The sequence below is a fragment of the Melozone crissalis genome, unplaced genomic scaffold (assembly GCF_028551555.1).
Source record: "Melozone crissalis strain CALT ecotype California unplaced genomic scaffold, PUWL_Pcris_2 ptg000034l_1, whole genome shotgun sequence".
NCBI classification, from domain to species: Eukaryota; Metazoa; Chordata; class Aves; order Passeriformes; family Passerellidae; genus Melozone; species Melozone crissalis.
Window position 1 is genome coordinate 15,866,305 of NW_026535812.1, and position 27,699 is coordinate 15,894,003.

The 27,699-nt window shown below is 43.2% G+C and overlaps 1 protein-coding gene across 3 annotated transcripts in view; it reads right to left on the reverse strand.

The window, feature by feature from the left end:
- The window catches only part of LPP (LIM domain containing preferred translocation partner in lipoma), a 200,726-nt gene that overhangs the window by 78,759 nt on the left and 94,268 nt on the right, over nucleotides 1-27,699 (reverse strand). The window contains exon 5 of one of the 3 annotated variants that reach the window (XM_054282953.1): nucleotides 245-257. The exons of the other annotated variants lie outside the window; for them this stretch is intronic. Coding sequence (XP_054138928.1) covers nucleotides 245-257 — 13 coding nt within the window. The remainder of the gene's footprint in view (nucleotides 1-244; nucleotides 258-27,699) is intronic. 3 annotated transcript variants of the gene reach the window in all.

Sequence of the window (27,699 nt, forward strand, 5' to 3'; positions counted from 1 at the left end):
GTACCATTTGCAAACACATGTTATTTAATTCATGAGGGGCAATCGCCTGGCCCATCAGTGTTGAGCAGACCACACTGCCACCACCAAGCCCTGGCCTATCTATCTCCAGCCCGAACAAGGACAAGAGCCTCTTCACAAAATTACCAGGCTGGAGTTGGTCATCACTGGTGATTAAACACTTAGAGAACCCTTCACCTTCTGTTATATGGAGGTCCCCACCAGAAGCAGGCAGTTTAGCACAGACCTGGCGCTGCTCGCTCACAGGAGAGTCTGGGGAAGGGTTTGGCAGCCGGCTTCCAGTGCAGCTGCACCCGCAAGGCATTAGCTGCACTTGAGGTGCTACTGTGATGCTGAGCAACATCAGGCAGAAGACAGGACACACTGGCAGTAAGGAGAGAGGTGGTGAAATTAAACAGTGCCATCAGGAACAGAGGGAGTAATACACAAGAAAAGAAAGAGGAAAGAGTGAAGGGCTGCAGCCTCAAGTGAGTGTCATCTTGATAGCCTAAGCACTGCTGCTTTAGAAGAGACTTGCACGTTTCACTATCAATTACCTCAGATAATCAGAAATAATATTTTCAGAACAAAGCAGTGCCAAATTCTATACTGCACTTGGAGGAAAAAGGCCAGGGTAAATGCCCGCCATCTAGATTCTAATTTATTTCATCCAATGTACTTACAAAAATGATCTCTCATTTGGCTCACAGCAGTAGAAATTTCTCAACAAAGTCATAATTCTCCTGTAATAGAGTCCAGGGCAGTAAAGTATTACTCAAATAAAATCTCCAAGTCTCCCTTGAAAAACTGTACCTGCTCAGGAATTTCCCACAATTACATGGGAGGGGACCTGAGAAAAGGGCAGCAAGAGAAGAGGAATGATTTTTCCTCAGAGAGCACTGCAGGATGAAGACCCAGCACACCACAACTGGTGGCCAAATCATGGCAGGGAGCCAAAGAAGCAGGGATTATGTGCTATCAAAAAATGCTGCAGGAAGTTTCACCATGGCTATTCAATATTCAAAGGGTTTCAACCTTTTCCATTCAACCTGCTGGAACAGGAGTGATTTGGCTGTTCTAGCCCTGTTGTGGATCCTATGAATCCTGCTTGTGCAGAGGACAGGTGATGGCCCTTGGAGGAGAAGAGCCCCAGGATCAGAGAGGTGAAGGTCAGATCTGGAATGAGGGCTCTGGCAAGATGGGGAGGGAGGCAGAGGAAAGAGCAAATTAGCACTTAGCAACACAAATACAGCAATTAAAAAAGGCAGAACTACCTCAGTTCAGCAATTAAAAAAGGCAAGAGAGAAGTGCTGGTAGGAAGAGGGAAAAACCATTCAGAAGGCAGCATGCAGTAAGTGATTTGAGCCAGAGCCCAGCATCAAAGGGGAGGATGGAATGAGGCAGAGAGGATGGAGAACAAAGTACAGCCTAGCTAGGAGCTTCCATAGCTGGCAAGAGTCCATGCAGAGAGGGCACATGGAGATATGCACCCACCAGAGGAAGACTGGCTTAGGGAAGACCAGTGTACAAAGGAGCAATATGAAATGGAAGGGTAATAGCACCCTCAGAGCAGGAAACAAGCAGGAAAGCAAGACCCAAAGGAGAGGTATCAGTGTCAGCTGATTTTACTAAATAATTTCCTTTCTACAGGAACTATCCAATGCCAACAAAATCCTGCAGTTTCAGTCTACAGGACTGGTCAGATGCTTCCAGACACGCACATGTATGAGTGAGTGTGTGTGTGTTTTTGATGGGACAACAGACACCCAGGGCAGAGCACTACACCCTCAGTGTCACTTTTGATTCCTTCCTGGAAGTTGTATATGGAGTTTCAGTGTCACGTGATCCTTCTTTCTACTTCCCCTGCCACATGTAGTGTGTCATCCCACATTTGTCACAGGCATGCTTTCCAGCCAAACAGAAAATTACTTCTATGGCCATGATGCTTAAGATGGTAAATGCACAGAGGCTTGTGCTGTGGGGATTGTGCTACCTATGGAATAAATGGCAAGGAGAAGGAATTCTGCTTGGCACTGGAGACAGAAGGGAGTATGGGATTCCCTAGATTCAGAGCTTTTCTACTACTTTTCCTCATCCTCTGCTTTCCCATCAGCCTCTCAAAAAGCCCCAGGATCTTGGCAGCCGAACCAGGCTGTGCACTAAGGAAGGGAACATAACTTCCCCAGCTGCAGCCTCTAAGGCTGCTGTCATCCTGAGGGCACAGTACTGTACTGACATACAGACCTAATGATCTACACTGTTCAAGGCATCAAATTCTTTAAGAAATTCACCCTGTTCAGAAGGCCATGTTCAAGCTGTATTTCTGTGCCATCTTTTGTGTGAGGCTGGGACCGACTCTGAGGAGGTCAGGAAGAGCCTGATGGCTCAATAAATGAGCCACTTGGGAGAGTGAGTCAAACTGACAGCTCAACAAGATCCATGTTTAGTTGTCAAAACATTCCTCCATGTACAGAGATGCAGCTAAGAAGACTATCCACATCCATCCTGAGCTGGAGACAGGCTTTTCTCACTAATTGGTTGAGCAGTACTTCGTGGAGAATGGAGTGAACTGGCAGAGGTGGTGGCATGTGCAATTAGAGCTGAGGAGGCTGAGAACTGTGGCTGGACACAACACCGTGCCTGTACCATTCTGATGTATACATTCACTTTGTCCATGAACCATTTTCATGTGCTGTTCAGCCACAACAGCAGCAGCCTCCCGTATTTTAACGACTTAGAAGCTTGCAGGCTCACTGACAAAAGGGGAAAAACAAAGATGTATATACATATATATAAATTTTGCTGAATTTACTTGAAAAGGACGGGCTAGACATTCAGATGGTGCAAATCAGAGTTGCTCCAGGGAACTCGCTGATTTATACAGCAGTGGAGAATCTAGCTCAACATGCCAAGGTGAGCAATGTAATCAGGTGTACATTGGCTGGTTGAGAGGCACTAATTGAGTCAACAAGGATATCCAAACCTAGACCAGACTAACTGCAGCCCCCTGAGCCCTCAGCTGCATTTGTCTCTCACAGAACAAATTACACAGGGAGAAAACTTGCTTCCAGACTGCCAAACCAAGAGTGAACACCGCAGGCAAAGACCCCACTCTCTGGGGAAATGGGTGATTGAAGCCAGCTTCCTTGCAGGTGACACTCCAGGGTTCACTTAAAATTAAGTTAAAAGGCTCTGTTCCCATCTGTGGGGGACGTGCCAGACTGGCTTTTATGGGATCCTGTTACCAACTCCCAGTTCAAGCTAACATGTTTTTCAGGGCCTCCTCTCTCCTGGCTCCTTTTGAGGAGCTGGCTCCCTCTTTTAGAGGATTTTCAGAGGAAGCATGCCTCCTCTACCTCCTTCCTCATCTACACTTTTTCTAAGAGCCATGCAAATTTCAACAGCATGTCTAGAAAAACAGTTGAGAATATCAAACACTTTACAGAATCCTTCCTCTTCTTTCTCTCTATACAATGTATTCTCTCCATGCTCTCTTTCTGCCCTTCTGCATTAGTTTTACACTATTAAATAAGAGATTCAGGCCCCCTCCCTGTGACCCTCATCTGAAAATCACTCACACACTTTAGAGGGTTTGCAACACAGAGGATGAGAAAGTGAGGCCAGCAAAATGCTGGAAGGGATTGCCTGGGGAGAGTCTGTGATTTCCATCACTGAGGCTTTTCAGAGTAGGAACAAACAAATATTTGTGAAGAATAGCTTAGGCAGAGTTGATCCTGTCTCTGAGCAGCAGACAGATCTTCAAGTCTGTTCCAGCTTTACTGTTTATGCTTCTGTGATTGTGATAGCAGTTGTGACATATTCTGCAACGGAGTTGAGCAAAGCCAGCTGAAAGCCCTATGGATCATCTTCAGGGCTGAAGCTGCTTACAGGAAAGGAAGCTCATATGCAGTGTAAAGTTACTTGGTGGTTTTGCTCCAAACACTAAATCAAGGAAAGGTTGTTCAGCAATGGTAAGACAAAGAAGCTGGGTCCTAAGCAGGCCCTGCCATGCTTTTACCATCTCCAAAATGCTGTATCTCCAGCTTTGACTCCAGGTGCATGAGGCAGCACATTCAGAGCACCCACTGTATGGGCAGTAAATATTTGTGTTAGACAAACAGCTGGCTTCTTTTGTCCTAGTCCTCAGGAATGCCCATCTGGCACTCAGTGCTGAATCTCTATTAAAGCCTCCCAGAAGCTAGACAGGATGCAGTGAGTCTGGCCAGGAGCATGGAAAGGCAGGCAAAAAGCATTCAGAAAATCATCGTAGGTGCCCCAGACTGCAAAATACTCCACATGTCTGTTGTGCAAAAACCCACGTGTGTCCGCAGTGGATTGAAGGAAAGAAGTTACTCCAGAAACACTGATGCCAGCTCTCCCTGCAATACCACCTTCTGGGGAAAACAAATGGTAGGGGAGCTATCTAACCTACTCATCGCAAAGTCTTTATGCCACAAGATGGTATTTACTAGCTGGTACCAGACAACATTCAAGCAAGAACAGAAAGTCACTTTCCCAGCGCTCCTTGTGAATTGCTCCCATCTGGGCAAGAGAGCAATCCAAAGCCCTTATGCCCATGACAGCGCTGCAATCACACGCTTGGTGTTTTACACCCAAAATAGCGGCAGCCAGACCACGGCGCGGCTCGCACAGCGATGCAGCTGCGCTGATGAAGAGGAGCCACTGGAAGCGGTGCTGGGGGCGCGGGTTGCTAGGGAACGTGGCAAAGCCCTGCAGATTTCCTCGCTGGCTCTTTCCCCTCTTCCCATCTCACTCGCACTGTGCCAGCATCTTCGCCCCGAGAGTGCCGCTCCTCCTGTCTGAAGTGTGCAAAAACAAATCTGCCAGCAACAATGGAGCACGATTGCTTGGCATGTGTTCCCGAGGAAAGAAATCGCTCTAGCCTTTGATTTTCAAAGGCAGCCAGCTGACGGGTTGGGAAAAAAAATCCATTCTCCATTTTCTCCATGTCTGTGTGTTACTTCATTCCACCTGTGCGACGGTTAAGGGTGGGTGGCAAGCCCAGGTGGCACAACTCAACAAGCTGAGTTTGTGGGAGCTGTGTCAGCTTGCAGATGGCAAGACTGGTGCCCTGAGCGTCACACTGTGTTCCCTGGACCCCTTCACTTCCCCTAACATGCTCCTCCTTGGGAGTGGCTGCAGGGGCCAGCACACTTCTGCAAATGTGGCTGGGCAGTGCATGGTGCTCCCACTGCTCCAGTGGCCAGCAGGGCTTATGGAAAAGGGCACACAAGCAAAGGAAGAGCTACCAGAGAAAAGGCAGGGAAGGGAAAAGAAATTTCTGCCTTCTTAAAAAAGAGCTCGGAGAAGGAGAGATCAGTGACCAAGGTGGAAACATAAGGCTTTCCAGTATTAATCAATCTTTAAACAATTTGACGGAATGATTAGGAAATGCAATGCTCCCTACTGAGGCATTAGAGATTTATATTTACATGTTAGGTGTTTTTTTCCACCCTGCATTATTTTTAGCTACTCGTTGATGCTAGGCTAGTGGTGGCTGCTGTTGGATCGATGAGGCTCTTCTGTGATAGCAGCTGGGTGAAATATGCCAGTAGGAAGTGGGATATAATTCATCCAGGATGCTGCCTGGAATCCCTGTCTGCATGAGGAGATAGTGGGACAGCAGAGCAGTGGCTGGTTCCCCAGACTTGTACTCACACACCAAGGCTGCAGGCCTGGACAAATGTCCTTCAATACCAACAGGGACTTAATTAAAACCTAAAAGCAGCAGAGATGAGACACTCAACAAGCTTGTGTAACTAAGAAATAACAAGAGAGAAAAGATTTGGAAGTGATTTTGAGAGATTGCTTAACAAACTCCTTTATCCCAAGAAGGAATAAAATAAAGTATGCGTTTTACCTATTAGACACGTTAATTCTGGAGACAGAGGAAGAAGCATTTCATTCTCCTAGTAACAGCACACCTCAAATCTGGGGTGTCCACAATGCTTGTACTCATAACGCTCTTTGGACAAAAGGAAACTCACATGATCCCCAGGGCAGGCCAGACCTGAAATTTCTACCCATTGCAGGGCTGCATCTTTGAGAAGAAGTATCACCTGATAATGAAGGAGTAAAAAAATCCAAGAAATGTAAACCAATAAAATGTTAAATATTATGTCAAAAGACTAATTTCTTCTTCACTCCAGGTAATTTGTAATTAGACTGCTTTGAGATAGGAGGATTTATGTTTCTTCCTAAGAACAGAGCCTCTTACTCAGTGTGACAGCATGATCTCATCTCATGACAAGCCAGGCAAGGATGGTCAAGGTCTCATCATGAACTTTGCTCAGCAGCACAGCAGCAGCACACCAATATGCAAATATCTTCCATGGAGTCATGCTATGTATCACGTGTCAACCTCTCCACAAACAAGGATGAGTCTCATTTTATGAGGGACTACAAAAAGCTGAATGCAAATGCATGTCTGTATATCAGCATTCCTATCAAGAAATTGCCTTCCACCTCTGTGTCATCCTCCAGAGACCCTGGAGAAAGACCTTAAAAATGAGAAATAGTTCCAGCATCTCCATGAGAAATTGCATGAATGCTACTATCTCACCTTCATTTCCCCTTTAATCTGCATTTCAAAAACTGTATTCACCTGCAGACACATGCTAGGTTGATACATGTCAGACACACTTTACTCTTCAGTTCAAGCCATATGGTTCTAATAACAGTGGCTAACAAAGGAAGAGTATGTTTTCACTTGTAATTTTTCAAATCTCATCAAAAAATGGTACAACACAGAACACTGCAGACTGCAGCACAGTACATGTGCTCAGTCACATTTTGCACTGCTCTGCACTTGCTCTGCTAATGTCCCTTAATATTCACAACCAACTCAGTATCAAGTGCAAAAAGAACAATGTGTTTGCAGAAATGGTACCTTAAATTAAAACAAGCAATGCAATTGCAAGTTTATTAAAAGTGCATTTGGAATCAGAGCCCTGCAGCAGACTTTGGAAATAGGGAGGAACAGAGGACATCAAGTTATCTAATGGGCTTTTGGCAATCATTTTACATAACAAATAAATTTTCCAGTAATACAGAGACAAATGCTCAAGGCCAACTTTGACATCTTGGTCTTGGCATACCTCTGTAGCTAAAATCATCTACTGGGCACTTCCAGGAAAGACAGGCACTAGATTTCTCACAGAGGAAAATCAGCAAGTAGCAACCATAGCTAACTTAATCAAGCTTAATGGAAACAAAGGGTTGTGACTGGTATTAACACTCTGGTCTCTAGTGGTAGGGGATTTCCAACTAATTTATTGTGGAAAAAAGTAGCATTCACAAAGTCATCCATAGAGTACATACTGCAAGAGAGCATTTAATATAATAGCCTGGCATCATCTGACCCCAGATGAAAGAGTAAGAGGATATATTTACACTGCACATGACTCCCACCTCCAAGAATGCACCTCAAGGCATTGTAATCTTTTAGCCAGTGGTGTCCTCAGCTTGCCACAACTCCTGTGCCAATCTGCCACAAAAGCAGAAGTGTGTGCAGACAGGCTTGCTGAGGGGAGCTGGGTCATGGACAGCAATCCAGCATGCTTCTTTCCACCACTGAAGCTCTTGCTGTCTTCCAGCTGTCTCCCACAACTCTAAATAAGCCTGAGGGCCAAGCAAAGTCTTCCAGGTGACTTTTTGCTTATGGAAGAGAAACCCATCAAGCCATAGAGAGGCTGAGCTGGCAGGTGCACAACGAGCTGCGGCAGACGGGTGTCCTTGGAGAGCCCAGCAATGTGCACACAGCCAGAGAGGACATATACACTCAAGAGTCACAGCTGATCTCTGTGCTGAGCTAAAACCATGTTCTCTGAACCCAAGAAATTCTACAATGAAGACAGGCTTTCTCCAAGGGACAGAGGAAAGGCATAAGGCCATATCATTGGCATAGTTTTCAATTAAAAGCCGAGACATCAAGCCTAACTCAGCCCTTAGAGAGGTTTTTCAAGGAGGCCTATGGGGGACAATCTCCACTGAGGTCCATGTCATGAGCTTGACCTGACTGTACACAAACACACCTGAAGAGACAGTTCTTTTTCTCTAGGGACTTCAGAATAAATAGGATCAATTTTATTATCAAATATTTGTCTAATTGCTCAGGGTGTCACAAATTTCAGTGCAGCACTAAACATTCATTCCCACCTTACTGCTATGTTTATTGCCTCAATTCCTTGAGAGCTGAAGTCTTATTTTTCACCTCATGGGTTAGGAGACCAAAAGACAGTAGCAAGGGAAAGAATAAGATAACCATCTGCCTTCTCAAGCAACTGTCAGTTGTCTCTTCTCATTCAGGGAATCCAGCTGTTTGCTGTACGTGCATATTCCTTTAAATACAGATAAGTTTCCATCTGTGGCAGAGATATTTCGCACGAAGTTAATGCCAGAAGCTTACATTCCTCTTTTAGGGGTCAGATCTCTTGATATACATGACCTCTACTGAAAAGCATCCAACTGGGGACACTTCTTGTTAACATCACAGAAACAATCATTAAAAAGCCAAGCTTTCTAAAATGGGAGTAGGAAAAAAACCCCAACATGTTGCTAATAATCTAAACGGCTCATTTCCAATTATGCATTTTTAGTCCATGATCTATTTTTTCTCTTATCAGCAGCTTTTGAATTTTCAGACCAGATCCCTGCCAACACCTGCTCTCCCTGCTCGGTGAATACTAGTGCTAGCACATAGTACTAGCTCTAGTACAAGAACTAGCTGATGCACAGTTCACGGCTGCCTCCCCTTTGCATCCCATGCACTCTCCCAAAGCTGGCTGCTGTGTTTCCAGCGACCTGAGAAGGAATACTTGTTCCCTTCGTAATTAGGATTCGCAGTAAATGTGGGAAGCGAAGCAAAAAGAACACAATGTTCAAAGCTGCCACTCATGGTTAAATAATTAGTCAATATTACGCTCAAATGCTGCCTCCAGTGTTCATGCCAATCTGTACAGGGAGACATTTGTCCTTACATTACTTTGGCGCCTCGTTTCAGTAATTTCTATAAGCTGGCAGTCTGGCCTCAGCAGAGAATGGGTCACACCACTTCTAATTCAGATAGATTACTAAATATAAATAAGAATGGTGAGAGATTAAAGGTGGTGAGGTGTTAACAAAGCTTTGGTAAAGTAATAGATTCAGGAAATCCTTTCACCTGATTTTTATAAAGTGAGCCTTGTCTAAAAACAAGGGGCTAATTAGCTGATAACTAATGCAGAACCATAATCCTGTTTTGCCTACATGTTCTGCTATAGTTACACACAGAGAAGTGCTGTTGGTTCCCAGTGAGAGGGGATTTGATTGCTTCTCCTCACTGCATGGGAACTTACTTCTTTGTACAGGGATACTGTGGGTCTTGGTGGGATTTTGAAATGCTTTCCCCAGCCTGGAAACTGCAGTTTGTTGGGACACTGCTCCATCTCCATGTTCATGTTGTGCCTCTTTCATCGTGGCTGTATTTTTCCCCACAGCATTCGTGTGTGCTAGAAGGATTTCCTGACAAGAGGAGTTGTGATGGCTTATAGCTGATCTAGAGCTGAACTTGATTCTTTTGGAGTGCTAGGTGATGCCTGAATGAATGCTGCTGCTTGTCTAAATAGGCTAACTTAGAAAGAAAGCACAAAGGATTTCATGAGCAATAGGAACAAGTACAGACCAACTCCTGGAATGTTCCTGCGTCACCTGCACAGCCATTCTCAAACTCTTCCATCAAAGGAATGGAGACTGTGTCAACATTTAGCTTAATTGCTTAGCAGCTGCCTGGCTCATACGTGGCTAGGCTGAGGAAGTTTCACTTCCACCTCATGTCACCCAGAGGCAGGAGTACTACGGACATGAATTTTCATTCTGTTGTAAAAGAGAAGCAGGGGAAAAGCCAGCACCCCTTCCAGCTCTGCTGAACCATGAAGCCTCTGCTGGGAAGCTGTCCACAGGGAACAACATTATGATCTTAGGAAAAATTTTCTTCTAATGCTTTTCACCAAGACTGAACTCAGTAACGGTCAATAAAACAGCCATACACTACAGATGAGGCAACAAATGGTGATCTGCAAGCATGAACAAGCCCAACCTAACATCAGCTCTTTTTCATAACACTGGCTGCCCCTGGAAAGGAAACACTTCCTCCTGATCTTTGCCTGGTGCAGAGACTACTTCAACTTGGGCTACTAAAAGCACCACTAATAAAACCGAGAGCATCACTGCCAAACCCAAGAGCATGTCCCACAATCAGGCCCTGCAAATGCATCCAGCCAGCTAAGTACCATTCTAATTTATCAGACACCTGCTGGATGTGGAGACTAAGGAGCACTGTGGCAGGGCCCAGACACCCTGCCCAGCCTTTAACACCATGTGAAAGAGGGGAGACAGCAGAAACACTGATAAGAGAACTCTGAAATGATTCATTTTGTCTGAGTTTTACTATGCATGTCTGACAGTGACTTCATTAATCAGATAGTTCACATCTGGATTGCCATTCTCCACTGACTGCTTAATCCATCCACACAGCTTGCTGGGGAAAAGACAGTGAGATGGGATCCAAACTAGAAAAAATTATTTGTGGTTATTGAAGTAGAAAATTAATTGCTTTTCCTCCCCTTCTTCCCCCATTCTGAAACACTCCTCCCAGGGAAATCAGCGCTAAGAAGTCCTTGTGAACAAACACATCAAGAGTAACAGAACAGGGTCCATATGTACCAGCAACCAAAAATAAACTGAAGTCCGAAATCCACACAGTCAAGTGGATTCACAATGTCTATCTCTACACCACAGTAACAGATGGTCAGTGAACTGTTACAAGACAGACCAAGACTAGTTAAACAGATGGGCAGTATTATTTTTATACTGGTTTAAAAGTGAATCTTTAAGTTTCCACTAGGTTATCTAAAACACCATCAAAGAAACACACACAATACCCATCCAGCCAAAACCAAATTCCATTAACTCTTTTTCCCCAAGAAGGTACTGAGCTTCTTATGGCTTTCTGATGATGCTGCTAGGAACTGTGGCAACACCTTCAGAGACACAAAACCTTGTGTCTCAAGGCTGCCCAGCTCTGGAAGCCCCTCTGGGAGCCCTGCTGCTGCCGAGGGCGGCTGCGGCGTTTGCTGCGCCCCAGCAGCCCCGCAGAGCTCTGTCCAATGCTGAAAGAGCTGCGGCAGCGGCAGCGACATGCGAGCCAAGGGCTCCTGTGACTGCATCCCCTCATCTCTCTTCCTCAGCAGATTTCACCCCTGTAATTAATTCACAAGGCAGTTGAACTCCACAGCTCAACTCATGCTGGCTGGACAGAAGCAGCAGCATTACAGAGGGTGAAAGGGAAATGGGGCATTTCAGAAAAGACATGCTTTTAGAGACTTGTATATGCTGTGGGAATGCATGAGAAACACCAGAGACACAATCTGACTTTTCATTTTGCATCCTGCATTACTTTTTTTGCAAATCTCTCACGTACAGGCACATTGGGCAGATGCACTTTCCCCTTCTCTGGGTTTAAGCAGAACATCTGGGTTGACAAGAGGGCAGGACAGACTGAAAAAAATAAGTTAATTAGCAGCTCACAGTACCTTAAATCACATTCAAAAACCTAACCCAACATTTTCTGAAGACACTGACACACCTCATGTTGGACATCTCAAAAGAACTCAGCTTTTAAAAAACTACCCAACACTCTCAGACAATCTGAGCAGCCCACTCTTTTCAAGGTGGGCAGAATAACAGTGGAGACAACCACATTCACCTACTTGCAAGAGAGGAAAATTCTGTAAGTGCCCATAAACTGAAAAAATAATTCTTCCATCTACAAGATGCCTGGTTCACATTTGCCCTACACCTTTTTTTAACAGGTCCTGCATTGGGCAGGTGCAGATCAATTAACCCCCACTTCAAACCCATTTTTTACAACCAGAGTGAGGCACAAAGGCTTCAAGTGTGACTATGACTCAGGCCCCCCTCAGCATGACTGCTGCAATCAGATGTGGTCACAATTGTTGGATCGGCGCTTGGTTTTGAAATTTACCATCCAAATCCATTTCTTACATTTCAAAGTGACCATTATCTTCTCACTGTTTGAAATATTGCTGACTACTGCTATGAAGCTGCAGGGGTTTGCCTGCAAGCCTCAGAAGAGCTTGTACTTGCACTTCTTTATAAAGAAGTTTCACTTTGTGGCTGCATTATCTGTCCAGCTGCCACCAGAAAATAGTGCTTATAGAAAAATGAAACTCTCTTTGCAAGTATTTATTCCTAATTTACTAAAGGCTAACAGTATCTAGTGACAAACCCAAAAAAGTTGTCATTGAAACATTTCATTTACCTAACAGCTTGAAATCTCCAGGCTGAAGATTATGTGCACGCACACGCCTGTGTGCTAAGTCTTCAAATAAAGAAAATATAAAAGCTTTGCAGTTCAGCCACTGGAAGACTTTTAAACATTCACAGCTTCATCTCTTTGCACATGAAATGTTAATGGGGCAACCATGCAGGGCTGGCTCCACAGATAATTGTTCAGATAACAGTGGCTTTGTGATACCTATCACTGGGCTCCAGAGGTGAGGGGGCCTGTCTTGCTTCGTAGTGGATGACTTCATGTCAGCATGTCACCTTCTCCAGTCAGTTCAGGAGTTCATTACATCTAGATAACACCTTGTTTTCTCTCTGGCACTTGTTTATTAATGCTGCACACAACGTGGTGATTCATCAGAGAAGATGAAGTGGTGTTCTGCAGCAGGCAGACAGCCTCCAGTGGGTCCACTGCCCTGGCTGAAGTTCACCACAGGGCTTTAATTTCATTCATTTATTTACTGCAATTCCTGAAAGTCCAGTGCTGTTATAAAACAGCACTGGTGATGGCACCTGACAAAGATTTACGGCTTGTCGAAATAGATCTGATTTGTTTGTTGTGTAAACAACATTAGAAGTTTGGAAGTTTAGCATTAAGCCTTCAGTTATTAAAATGACATTTTTAAATAGGCATGAGTAGAGAGAAATCTGCTGAACACATTGTTAGCATGCCTGATAACCAACACAGGACAGCAGTCTACACTGCGCTGCTCTGTGCTGTGCCACACACAGGACAGAACCTACTGCAGCTCTCAGGCCAAGGGTCAGAGTTCAGGACTCTCTGCTGTGGCAATTAGTTTCCTGAGACCCTTTAGCAATGACACAGAAAAGGCTTTGTAGTTTTGCTCACTAGTTTAAAATAATCCAATTGAGGAACTGGCAATACCAAAACCACGTGCATATGTAGTAAAGGCTTTAGGTCTGATGTACCAGAGGTTAACATTGTGAAATGCTTTGCACTAAACTGACATTACTTCTTCCCCTTGGGCAAGTTTGCAACATCCCAATTCCACTCCTTCGGTATAAAACTTTTTAAACATATTCTCCCCATGCTCTGCTTTGAATACTCCAGAGAAAAGAGTTAGTGAGATAACAAGACCAAGATTTTTCAAAACTATAATCCCAGGTATATAGTACACATATGTATAATATATACAACATACACAAATATAGTATAGCTATAAAAACACACACCTACCTGTAAAGCACACAGGTCATGAATCTGGGCAACTTCATGAAGCAAGTTGGAAGTGCTACAACAACAGTGTTTAGAAGATGGAGTCACTTGTCTTTGAGCCTAATACCAGTGCAGGAAATTTCACCTTGGGGCTTGCATTTCCAAACTCATCTCAGAGAACAAGAGCATTCATGCAGTGGAGCTGGGATCCTCTGAGACAGCATGGCAAAGAGGAAAGGAAAGCTGTGCACTCTGGACACAGACAAGTCAGTGCTGCTGGTTTTTTGACTAAGTGCATGCATGTTTTATGGGAGTGCTGGTCAAGCATCATCTGCAGCGAGACTGAAACACAGAAGGACACTTAAAGGACCTCTGATGTGACTCAATATCACTTAAGGGAAAAAGAATGGTGCTTACTATACCATAGGTCAAATTTTGGCTCAGTCAAAGTCAGTGGGAGTTTAGCCAAGGCCAGGTTTTAAAAATGTAATTTCTCTTCAGAGACCAGCACAACCTAGTTCGGATTTACCTCACAGTCTGATTTTATCTCTGCAGAATGGGGCTTTTTTGATGGGTAATGCAAGACTGACTGTTCCACTGAATGAACAGTGGAACAAGATACACCAGAATACTATTGTTACAGCAGAAGACATTAATACTACATTTAATACATTAACTTTGATAAACATACAACTGCAGAATCACTATGCCACTGTTTTAAGTAACATCAGTCTGCTGAAGCTTGGAAGATGAACCAATCCCTGCTTTTCAAGAATACGGAATGTTACCTAAAATAACTTCAACACTTAAAACCAGGTAAAATCCATTCCTCTCTGTTAAATAGAAGTTTATTCCTGAGACATGCTTTTTAGATACTATTTTCAATCAGACTTTGGAATTTTATGGACCAACCTGGTGTCAGGGTGGTTGCTAAAGCAGTTATATTAGTTCTTACAATTATATCTTCCTTCTACAGAAAACCATAAACCTTCCCACTTGTTGCATAATGCTGCAAATACCCCGTAAACTCTGCCAGTCAATTTGTTGACTGCAAAATAAAGTAAGTATCAATGAGAGCCACTGGCCTGCCCAGAGGATGGGAATGCAAATGGCAACCAGGGAATTCACCAAACAGATTTATGGAGGAGAGTTTATGGGCTGTTATCAAAATGTCCACAAGATTCAAACTTTCCTCAGCAAACAAAATTTGTAGTTGTAAAACAACAGCACTGCAATGGAACTTTCCACTGCAGGATGTGAAGGAGAGAAGGAAACACTGCTGCACTCAGGGAGGTGACACTCGCCCCGACTGCCGCCCTCCAGGTCCTAATTCCCCTTCTCTAACTCCCGTGGTCAAACACAGCCCCTGCTTCACACGGTGATTGGCCTCTTTTCCAGATGCACTGGCAAGTGCTCTGCCTCTCTCAGGGGTGTGAAGAGAAACTCCTGCTCTGACCAGGAAGAAGGAATATGGACCGAATGCCAGCAAGTTGGTTTCTATCTTCAATTTCTTGGACTATTGCACACTATCAAAAGTCTTTTGCTTCTTCATATCCTGCAGTTCCTCTTCAGCTGAGCTGTGAAGTTGTTTCATCAACAAACTCAATAAAAACTCTCAGTGACAAGCCTACAAGATTTATGATTTTTGTCATCTTTAAATAGATGTCATAAAAAAAATATTGTCAAGTTGCTGAATTCATTTGCTGGGAATTGACACTTACTGATAGCTGCTAGTAAGGGATAATGTGGTGACCTGCAACAGTAATGGCCAGATAAGAGCTGGCAGTAAACCAAAAGGGGAAAAGGACTTTAGATCAAACATTTTCAAACTCACGTGCCTGAAGTCAAGCTTTGAAATGCATCTGTAAACACTAAATGAGAGGTCACCTTTTCTGAACTGCTGCATCCCCTCAGTGCCTACCGAAGTCAAATGCATTGTACTATGGAAAATCATACCTCAGGCTGCTTCTTTAGCAGCCAAATACAGATGTGTATTTGTAATGCTGGGTGCCAGAGAGAAAAATTTGTCCTTAAAAGAAAGAAAAAGAAGAGGAATTGCAATACGTTACAGCTGCAGTATCATACTCTCACTGCAGTTATTTCTAATGAGAAAGAGCAGGTGCTAACTTGTGTTTGCAACACTCGGGCCTGAGGCCTTGATTTATATTGAAGGAATAAAAATTCTGCTTTGGCAATAAAAATGAATTTTTCCTTGTTTTGGGGAATGAAGACTACAAGGCGGCTCAGGTCTCAAACCCTCCCAAATCCATTCCCCAAAGCAGCTCACCACCCCCAATGTGGGCCAGGCCCACACTTGTTCCGATCAAACTTGCTATGGAAGAAACACCTTGACAGGACTGGTTAAGCCTGGGCACCCTCTTAGTACCACACCAGCAGGAATTCAGTTCAGGAGCCCAGCAGGTATTTGGTAGCAACACTGGGGTTCCCATCTAGAAATGGCCTTTGCCAGGAGAAGTGTCTGGAAGGCTATCTCTGAAATATACTCAATCCTGAATAAATAAGGGATCCTGGGTGTGCAAGATACAGTCATATAATCAGGAAGGAAAAGTATAAATGCAATAAGCAAAGCCAAACCTACTGTAATCAAGACAGTATGCTTTGGAGTGCTGTGTTTGGCTTAATCCATGACATTTGGGCAGTTTCAGAGTAAATAACTTAAGGACAAAGCAACAACCTTACAGGCTAACCCAAGGATACTGGGAACTTGGTACCAGCACCAGCATGAGTTACTGGCTGAAGAACAGCCTGGCCATGTCAGAGCTCAGGGATTAGGCAAGGGACACCTAGGAGGTTAATCTCTCTTGCAGATGGATCACAGAGGCTGCAAGGCACAGCACTTACATATTTCAGCATGACCAACCTGGCCAGCTGCAATCCCATAAGATTTAAACAAAAGGTGGCACTTCACCAATAGATTGAGAAACCTGTGTGCAAGGCAGATGCCAGAGCCCACAGCCAGTGAAAGTTTTTATGCGCCAGAGGACGTGGCCAGACCCAGCTTTGGGCCTGAAATGACTGTGACAGGAGCAGAATATTTTCTACTTTCAATGTATTGCTGTTTCCTGCACCATGTGGTTAGAACACTGCAGGTGACAGTGCAGCTGAATGGTGACACCACATACCACGAAGATTAACTTCTCATAGCTCTTCTTGGGGCTGAAGACGTGGAGTCTGACCTCGGCTTTCATCTGGTCAGTCTCAGATAATTCAACAGGGTTGCTAAATGAGGTGCAGAAATAACAGAATGATTGTCCCTTGCTTGAGACCACTGCAGTCCCTTGAGCTCAGGGCTCGGGTCTAGTAGCCAAACCAAAGTGCAAACCTCATGTCTGTAAAAACTGTCTCACAGGCAATAGGAAACTATGCTTCATTAAACAGCAACTCAGCAGCTTGCACATGTGCTGTGTTTTGTAATGTAACAGATTTAGGAATAACAGTGTCAAATTTGGAAAAGTAAAAGTCAGGAAGATTTCTCAAAGCTTTTGACAAGGGGGTTTGCAGTCATTTCCCTGTGGTTTCTCGTTTCTCTCACACTTAACAGAGGAGATGCATCCTAGAGCTCTGTCAAAAGCCCTCACAGTCACTCTAGCCTAATTCTGAGCACTGGGGTTCCTAAGCGCTGTCCTATGCAATAACCATTCCAAAGCTGCTTTTGTTTGTGGTAGACATCAATCCTTAGTGTCCTGCTTTCTCTGTGTCTCCCATTCCTCAGCTTTGCTTTGCTGCAGAGCAAACAGGACTTGTGGGCTTTTTCAGCGCTTGCTCCTCTAGTTTGATCTGAGTTTCTGCTTTTTCCTGCTTAAACTTTCTGCCTCCTCTTCTTCATACAGGAAATTTTATCAATGGTTCAGAGGACAAAACATTAATCTCTAGAATGACTGCCAGACCAAGATCTCACTGTCCTGTTAACAAATGTACACTTCTGTCTGTAGTAAGGATTACAAAAAACTGAAAATGTACAGTCTCTTCCATATGCAAGACTCCTCTGCCTTTCATTTGCATCTCAGGTGCTGTAAGAAAAAAAAGAGAGAATATTTCTTTTGTTCTCCTAATGCTGCAGATTCTGCAGTCTTTCTCATAGCCAGTCATGCAAGAGGTAGAATATGTTGTTCATGTGTGCAGCTCTGGAGAAACTGTGCATTCCTGAAACTTTTCAAAGGGGATGCAAAACAAAATGCTTGACTCCCTTGTTATCACTGGTGCCAATATATCCTAATGCCATCCTCTAGGCCAAATCACAATTGTTAATTTTCACTTCAGGGCACTGTCTCCTAAGCTCTGGGCATCCCAAAACAGGCAAGAGCAGCTGGGTGCACTTCATTTGAAAAGCAGGTGCACAGGCACAACTTCTGAATGCTGCGAGTATGCAAGAGAAAAATAACATTCCCTTTCTTGGACCTTATTTTCAGCAGTTGAACAATTCACAAAGAGGAACTGTTAGTGCAAACACTCAAAAGGTCAATCTCTAAATAAACAGAGGGAGAGAGAGAGAGAGAGAGAGTGATGAAAGGGGTTAGTTGTTAGTAATGAAGCTGAAATGATCACAAGTCAAAAAAAGCGAAGCAGCAATGAAGTCAGAGCACTGTGAGCATGCTAGAAATTTTGGCAAGATCACATGTGAAGATACAAAAAGAAAAATTCTTCTTTACTTTTCCTGGGAATTTTTCACTACTTTCACTCAGTTTAGGAGGATCAACAACTGGTTTAGCACTACAAATGAGCATCAGCTCTCCCCACTTAAATGATATATTCATACTAAAACAAAGGATGAAAACAGATGTAATTTGCACCTACTACACAAATCTTTGTTTTATCTTCACGCCTGAACAGGATTTCCCTCCAAATCAGATGAATATTTCTCCCTGACAAAATACCAGCAAAAGATGGTGTGTAGTTCACATCAAAAGGAATCTGTACAAAGTCAATTAAGGAAAACAAAAAACAAACAAACAAGATGATGACAGCATTAGACAAATGATAATAGCTGAAGATATTTTGGGAAACTTTGATGATGTAAATACTGCCCATAGTTTCCTATTTTACAGTGTTTACTTTTGGACTTGCTTGTTTACCAGTCATGTGGCAGTGTCACATTGACTATAAATACGTACTTTATAGAAAATGCAGAACTGTAGGAGTTAGAGATCAGTTCTTGGCTCTGAGGTGAAATTCAAATCTGATTATGTATCCCAGTTAAAGACTGGCTTTCCTATAATGAGCTAAGCTCCAAAGATCAGCACAGTCAAAATTTGGCTCTATAGTTTGTAGCTTGACCCTAGGTAAACTTCAGGCAGCACCATTTGTGGTTCAAAACAAACAAATAAAAAATCCCTTGATGTTTCTGAGTCATCACATTGCATTAGTTCAATTTTCAAAGGTGAATTTGTCTCAGTCAGTCACAGAGTTTTTGGTGGGATTAATAAGTGCTTTGTGGCTCAAAGGTGATTTGGCACTAGGGACACCACTCCTGTGCAGGGAGGACCTGTGTGAAAACAGCCATGTGTTCACATCACAGAGCCTTGTGCAAGGCTGAGAGGGCTGTTTGCAACTGCTTGGAGCTGGGCCCCAGCTCTGGAGAACAAGGAGAGCACTTTGGACATTCCTGTGAATATCAAACATTTGCTAAAAGGGCAGGATAAAATCTTTCCTCACACACCAGTAAAACCTCTCTGCCATCTCATATTGTGCTGTATGTCTTGTCCTTTTCCTACTGGCACCCATCCAGGACCGTGTAATTAGAGGACACATGGCGTGACAAGAGCAAACGATATGTCAAATATACACAGATCACCAGCCCCAGCTGAACAAGTGCCAGTGTCCCAGCACAAGCCAACTAAGGTGCTTAAGAAAGCCAGCAGCCCCCTAGACACTGAATGACAACAGAAAACTCTCCAAAGCAGAGACTGGGACCAAAATAGTGACGGGGAAAATAGCAGGTCTCTCAGGATGCTGAACTATATACAAGGCACCAGCACATCTGCAAATGACCCAGACAAAGAGAGTAATGGATATATGCAGTGGCCTTCCAGAACACAAGATTGCAGAAAGTGGTATGTCTAACAGTCTCTTGGTTTGGGGATAAAATAAAAAAAGGAAGGACTACTGGTATTATTGGTCAGGATGCTGAAGACACAGGAAAAGAAACAGTAATGAACTTCTGGAATTCACTACTACTACAACAATATAACCAAGACAAATACTGCTGGACCAGCAGAACATCAAACACAATGTTAGTCTGGCCCTGGTCTTGACCTGTCACTTTTAAGTTAAAACCTGCTCATGCTGCAGCAAGGAAAACACTGAAGGTCAGCTCTGCAAGGTGCTCAGTGCTTTCACCAGAAGTCAGATAGTTGTACAAGCTCCTTGTTTGTCAGACGATGCAAGAGAGAGATGTAGAGTGAGAGGGAATACATGCATTTGTGAATCAGCAAGTACTACTGTGTGTTGTGGTGGCAAGAGAGGGAAAGCAGGGAGAGATCAAACAAGCCGTTCTGGCTGTGCCTTGAGCTACATTGAAAGCTTTTCTTGAGGTTTGCTCTTTCAGTGTCATCCACAGGAGGAATTTTGGGCTTGCTGCACTGTCAGGCTGCCCTAGCCTTTTGACTAAGACAAGGTAGGGGATAAACTTACATGCTGTGTGGGCAGTGCTGTCCCTTAAAAAACAACACAACCAAAGGATTAATTGAGATAATGTTTTACTAAAGGCGGCTGGTGACCGCTGGCTGTCCCCCTTCCCTTGTGCTCTGAAACAAGCAGACAAGGCAGCTGCACTCTGCTGAGCAAACACACACACTCCAACCCACCCTGTTTGTTCTGCTCACTGCCCCGTGCCTGGGCATCCCAGCCAGAGAGGCAATGTCATTCTGAAGCATCACTTGAAAGGCATCAGAACTTCAGCTCCTAGGCTCACCAGGGGTGCCCAGCAGCTCCCAGGAGGACACACAGACGTGGCCCTTTCCCTGAGACATTCTCTGAGAGCCCAGTGAAGTAGGAACACAGGAAAACTGAGAAACTCACTGAAATTTGGATTTGGCGGTTTGGATGGCCTCACACAAAACCCCACAAACCTTACAGGTGCCATTACAACTTCCCCTTTTCAGGGGAAGCACAGACCACTGCGTGTCAAAAACCTCAGGGTTCACTTCCCCCACTTCAACACCACTTTCTCTCTGGACTTGGGCATGTTAATTAACCCAAACAAGGTTTGTTTTTTGCATTTGCATGATGAGCAGCTGCCTATTCAGAGGTATTCTTATGGTCCTTCACTGCTTGCACACAGTAACTTCCAGGCTTGTTCCCTGGTGGGAAGATTTCTTGATCCCACCAGGGTTCCTATGAAAGGAGAATGAACCACCTGAATTGCTCATGCCTGGGGCAAGCAGGTTGATGGGGGAAACCAGTGTGAAACAGCTCATCCACAGTAACACCCAGGGAAAAGGAAGGTAATACAGGGTGCAAGCTGCCAAACCAAGCTGGTGAATTCTTTGTGCTAAAGGCTGACATTAGGCCATTCAAATATCATGTTTTGATTAAAAACAACTCATTGAACATACTCAGCTGAAGGCCATAGGAGTCAGTCCTCAGTGCTAGTACTTTAAACTTCATGAATAGGAGGCACAAAAGAGCAGAAATCATGGATGATAAGCCAACACTGAGGACATGGGTAGAATTCTAGAAGTGTTATTACCCAGCTGGTATTTGTCTACACACATGTGCATGCATCTGGGTGTTAATATCCCACAACAAACCTCCAACTAAACGTATGTCAGCAATTCCAAGTTGCTTCTTTTTGTCAGGTAGATTTTTTGTATTCATTCCTGCAGTCCCACAATTTGAGTCCTCATGGTTCTCCCAGCACTCAAATCACTTGAGCTTCTGCCAATCTAGAACTACACAGTGGCAATCACACAGGTCTGAGGAAAGCCACACACCTTGGCTGAGGAACTGCAATCTCCTGCAATTCAAGTGAAAAATCAGTGTTGGGAAAGAAAGGCATCTGCAGAACAGCTGAGGCAGATATGAGCTGACATGAAACCATGAGTAATAAACTCTGATCAGCAAAAGCTCAGTGTAGCTGCCTTGCTCACTGTCATCACAATGTTCTGGACCCTGTATACTGACCCTTGTATATATTCATCACTGAGGAGGAGTGAACAGCTGCCTCTTGTGCAGAGCGTAAGAGAAGCAGGAAAAAAACTCTGACCAAGAAAAATAAGATGTGAGATTAAGAGAAATCCTTCTGGGAAAAATCAGGAGTAGGGGGCTTGGAAAGAAAGCTTAGGAAGAAATGTATATCTGTAAAAAGGGCCCAAGTTTTAAACATTATTTCTGCTTCATATCTGTGAGGATGCATGTTCACAACCAACCCCTCCTGATACCTGCCTTTGCTCTCTACCTATATTGCCAACAGTCCTTTCTGATGAGGTTCACATCACTGGTGGTGTCTGTTCAGAAACAGCCCCAATCACTCACAGCCCACTCGGAATGCTACAGAAAACCTCCCCAGAAATGGACGGGTTTTCACTGCAGGATGTTATTTACTGTTAAAGCACTCCTCTTCCTTCTTCTTTACAAGAACTCACACAGGGATATCTTTATACATGTGAAGTAAAATCTCCAAGTAATTTTTTTAAGTTTGCATAGAAAAAATGTCTCAGAAAAGAAAGTACTGAAAAATGTTATGGCTGGTAACCAGCAGGGATAAGGTGTTGATTTCCCTAGAGCTAACCATTAAGTCACTGTTGTACCAGGAACAGGTTCAATGTGTAATTGTTTTAGGGAGGCAGGAAATACAAGAACAGAAAAGGCTACTCTATGATTTACTCGGTCTCCTAGTTGTTGCTTGAGAACCACAGATGACAATACTATGTTAGCTTCTGATCTATACTCCCCGCTGTTGCTAAATCAACAGAGTTGCTCCAAAGTCAATACTGCTATAGCGACATCACTCTGATCCAATATACACACTGCAAAATGAAAACCTGTACATTACAACTCAAGAGCCTTCATAGGATAGACCAAACTCACAGCTAAAATGTCATTCTATACAAATTCCATGTATGCTTCATATATGAGGTGTTGTATCTGATGCGGCTTTTTTGGATGTCTGCTTGTTTCCATTCCTGGTTTCTCATCTCATTCCTGCAACAGCTGGAATTACTGTACAGAGATAGCCTGACTCCAGCTGCAACACAGCTCCTTCCATAAATTAGTTTGTTTTAAAGCCTTCTAAAACCAAATGGGGCATAACATGGCCACCAAATGTCTGATGAACCATCCCAGACTGAAGACCAAAGGAAACTGGTTGAACAATCCTGAACACTGGGCAACAACATTTATCCTCTTCCTCATTTCCCACATTCTTTGCATCTGGTTCCCCATAAAACATGCAGATGCTTCAGTAAAAGGAAAGCTGAGGATGTCAGTAGTCATGCCTGATCTCACTGGCCTTTCCTCATGCTTGGCAAAAAAATAAAACAGGGACTTAAGCCACGGTGAGGCACTGCATATTTCTGCTCTAAGCACACACTCAGCACATGGGAGAGTGGGCCACATTCATCCTAAATCCCACCAAAGCCCCTAGATCCAGACAAGGTCACAGTTCTGCACTGCTCCTCAAGGAATGTATATACCTCACCCTCTGAATGTTGACTTATGCATAAAACTGTATGACTTGATTAAATAGCTCATTCTCCACCTCTGAGGGAACCTTTTTTATCTGCCTGGAACAGGTCCTTGCTTTCTGTCTGTCACTGAAGGAGGAGAAAGCCATGGGGCTGCTACCCATTTGAGCCTGGCTGAGGTACTTTCTCCCTCTGTGAGTCTGGGAAAATGACCATAACAGCAGAATATTGCCATAAGCTTTTCAGAGGCTTTGTGAAGAATTTAGTTGAGATTCATACGAGAGCTCTCACAATATAAAACACTACATAAATGCTAAAAGTTAACTGTTGTTAATAGCCACAGATTTAAGAGAGATCTTTCTTTCATTTACATACAAAGGTACAGAAATATACTTCATTTCAAATAACCACTGTGCCTGCTGTGAGAGGTTCTGCAAATGATTTTCACTGCCTTTCACACAGAAAATAGGAACACTACTTTGCATTTATAGACTTTAAAACTAATTTGCAGACAATCAAGTCTTGAAACCCCCACTGTGATACAGGAGGTAAACATTATACCTGTTTCAGAGAGGAAACTAAGAAGAAAAAAGGTTAAACCCCCAAGACTAAAGCCAGAAATGAGACATTTGAGAAATCAGGCATGCTGGTAAAGTCTATCTAGATGCACAATTGCTCACCTGTTCTTCTTACTGAACAGTTAACTCTTCTGCTCTCAAGGTTCTAAACATCAGGGTGCACATGCCATATGGGGAGAGTGGCCACTGCATTTATCTGTATTGCCGCCATATTTAATCTTCTGCAGATACTTCTGTTGACCACAGAGTGTGTCTGGAATTGAATGAGGCCATTTATTCCATTTTCTAACATGTGTGGCAGCAGAAAATTGTTGACGACTAAAAGTTAACCAAGCAGTTATTTTTAGAACCCAAGTCCAACGTTATAGTGTCTGGACTCATAACTACCCATTTCTCCAACATTAAGCTGAGCTACCACATGAGAAAATTGCCAGAATGATAGTATTTCCAGGGCATATTGAGTCACTGTCCAACATCTAAATTGGGAAATAAAATAATTTCTCAGCAACTGGCAGCACAGTGGGAAGCAAAGCTTGCAGGAACTCGTCCTGCAATGAAAAATCCAGGTTTTTACTTTAAAGCAAGCTCCTCATCACTAAACACAAGGTTCTTTAATTTCCCAATGACAGAAAAACAATTAGGTTCCATGGTATTGAATTCTTGGCATTATCTAGTATTTAGAACAATTACTAAGCATCACTAGCAGAATTATAATGGTGTTAACCAGGCAGTAGCAAGAGCAGCACCATGGAGACTTAGGAACATGTATCATACTTTAATCTGATCCATCCTAGAGAAGAGCTGTGGTCCCTGACTGGAGCCTCTTCTTGACCAGTCCTTGGAGAAAGATGACTATGAACCTCAACCCTGCCAACAGCAGGAATTCCCAGCCCAAGTGAAACCACCTTAGCTTGCTTCCTCAATGGCCCACAGGAATGCTAATGTGAAAGAGTTAAAAAGTCTCTGTAGCAGTGGGTTTTTTGCCTTTTTTCATTTGCATACAATTATTTTTCCCCCTTGGACGTACAGCCTCCACATAATGAATTTAGGCTTCTGACAAAAGGCTTTCCTAGATCAGAGGAAGTAAAGCTCAGAAGCAATTTGCCAATGCTTGGGATTTGCACACTGAAAGCCACAGATCTCCTGTCCTGTATAGCCTCTTTCCTCGAGAGGAGAAGCTGCCTATGGTGCCCCAGGTAATAATTAACTCCTAAATGGAAGCAGAAGGGTTGATGATGGTGATGAAGGTTTACGACTGCATGTCTGTATCCTTTCTAAAAGGAGAAACAGATGTTTTCAACCACCACAAATTTCCATTCCACAGATCTCTTGCTCTGGCTGTTACCTTGGGGCAGTGACTTCCAAATGCTGTATTAAGAAACAAAAAAATTAATTGTTTTGCTGGAAGGTTCAAGAGAGAGTCTGGGGCAGAGTCAGAGGTTGAACACATTCTCTCACACAGCAGCTCAGAAGGCAGAAGACAGCATTGGAAAATCCTGTCCTAATACTGCTTTTTTTTTGCTGGTAATCAGGGTCTCCACAATTGCCAGTTCAATTGGAGAAAAGTCCTGGAAATTCTTCTGCTCTGTCAGCAACATGGTCTCAAGCAAATCCTTGTCTCATCTGTCAAAGTACAATCTGGATGCTTTCACTAGCATTAATTTAAATTTCTAAACAAACACCAGACCCTACCAACTTGTGTAATGGTGAAGAAGTTAATTTTATCTGAGATGTTTGGGTTCCCTATCCTCTCTTGTCTCCCACTTTAAATTGATGCCATCTTCATTTTAAAAAAAAAGGCTCGGGGGCATTTTCGAGTGCTGCCTGCAGATATGCATTTGTATGCTTTTTCCATCTTTTAACTAACAAATAGGAGGGGGAAAAAAGTTAATTTTGCTAGCAGCCTGCTGTGATATAAATAAAAATAATAGGTACATTCACAGATTTTGAACTTTTTTACAGCCGCTGCTGCAAAAAGCAATTTTAATTTATAACCACGGATTCTTGCAAAACATATAACGAAGACATAATAAAATGGAATGTTTATCCTGTGGCTCCCATTAGACCTCCGTTCGATGGTTGTAACTAATGACTTGTTTTTCCACTTTTGTATTGGAAGCCTTATTATTGGGCTGCACAGAGCATACCTTATTTGATTTCCCTAGCAAGGTCTGCACCTCTTGCTGAAGCCTGCAATTAGATGTTCATGAAGTAATATTAAAAAGCTGCATAATCACATCTGTAGCCAAAAATTAAAAAAAAAAAAGAAAAAAGCCAGTAACAAGCCAGCTCTGTTTGTATAATATTATACTGAGTACAATAGACTAATGTTCACTCCAGTGCATGTGTCCTTTTGACTAACCACTTCTATCTGACAACCTTTTTTTGGCAACAGAACACATTGTACTTTTTGGATAATTGACTGTGGAATATAATGTTGTTTATTCAAAAGCAGGTCACACAGAACTGAGCTTCCAGTTGTCTTTATCCCTCTACCTTTCTTATCTTCATGCTGTTGAAATTTCTGCTGAATTTCTTTTAATTACACACATGGTTTTAATTGCTGTTCTGTATTTATTCAGTAGAAGGTGACCTGATGGTGAAATGGTACAGAAAGGTGGGTGGGAAGCTGAATTCAGATTTCAAAACTATATTTGGCCATATTTATTGGTAAGCAACATCATGAAGAAACAAACACAAGCACAATCCCAACACCCACTGATACCTACAAGGCCATGCTTGCCTGCAGTACAACTGCATTACTTCTCTGTACTGAAAAATCTACTAGAGAGACTCATCCACCACTTGCTCAGTGATCTGGAAATTCTACAGCAGCAAAAGGCCTAATTTTAAGCCTAAGCCTTAGAGGACAAGAACCCTGAGGGAAAGTGATGTAGAAACACGTAAAAGTTGTGAAAAATCTAGATGATGGGAAATGCAGTTGGGAAAATGGGTTCAGGAGAGAGTTTTAACTGAAGTATTCAAATGAGGTCGTGCAAGAATTGATGTGTTTCTAAAGCATGTTTTTGGGATGCAGCCTGTGGAAAGAGAGGTTACAAGTAAGTATTGCATAATAGGAGGGGGGAAGGATTTTGATGCAGTAAGGAACAGAAAAACAGTCTTCTAACACAGCTGGCCAAAGAGATGCAGGGCACCTTTCTGATGCTGATCATCAGATCAGGAAAACACAATTGCCACCTGAATCTTTGCGTCCCTGAGATAAACACGAAACAGAGGATTACAAGAATACAAATCTTGCAGGATATTTCCTCACGCAGATTTCTTCTGCTGGCTGAGTTGGACAGCAAAATAAAACCCTTCAGGCTTCCTGGTGACAGTCTAGAAGGAATCCACCAGTGACATATACACAGCAGGAGCTTCCCTGTACACTTAGGCCATTTTTCTCCATGGAAAAGGCATGAGTTTTCACTTTAAGCTCTACTGCAGCAACAACAGAAAGAAAGCGATTCATTTAATGAACAACCAGTTCTCCCAAACCTGGAGGAAAATCCTGAAAAAAAGATTATTCAGGTGTTGGCAAATTAGAGTCTAACTAGGTAATAATAGGATGAAAATTATGATAGCTAATCTGTTGTATATTATAGCTCAGGTGTGTCTCCATTTTATTGATGACTAAACTAATCCTAATAAGTCAGGTTAAGTTACAGCCGACTCATTTGGGGAAATTTTGTTTGTTTGTTTGTTTAGAAAAATATTTAATTGGAAGGACGAGTGATACTGACAGTAAGAGTAATTCATTTGTCTGTGCTAAACCACACTGTGGAAAATCCTTGCTAATGCTACATTGATCAGCTAACACACAGCAGCTTCACCCTTCTAATTTGTTTTGTGCAGCTGACTTTAGATAGCCCATTTCAATCTGGACTATTTTGAGGAACCATGTGAAACTAAGTCACTGCCCTATTAGCGTGGATAA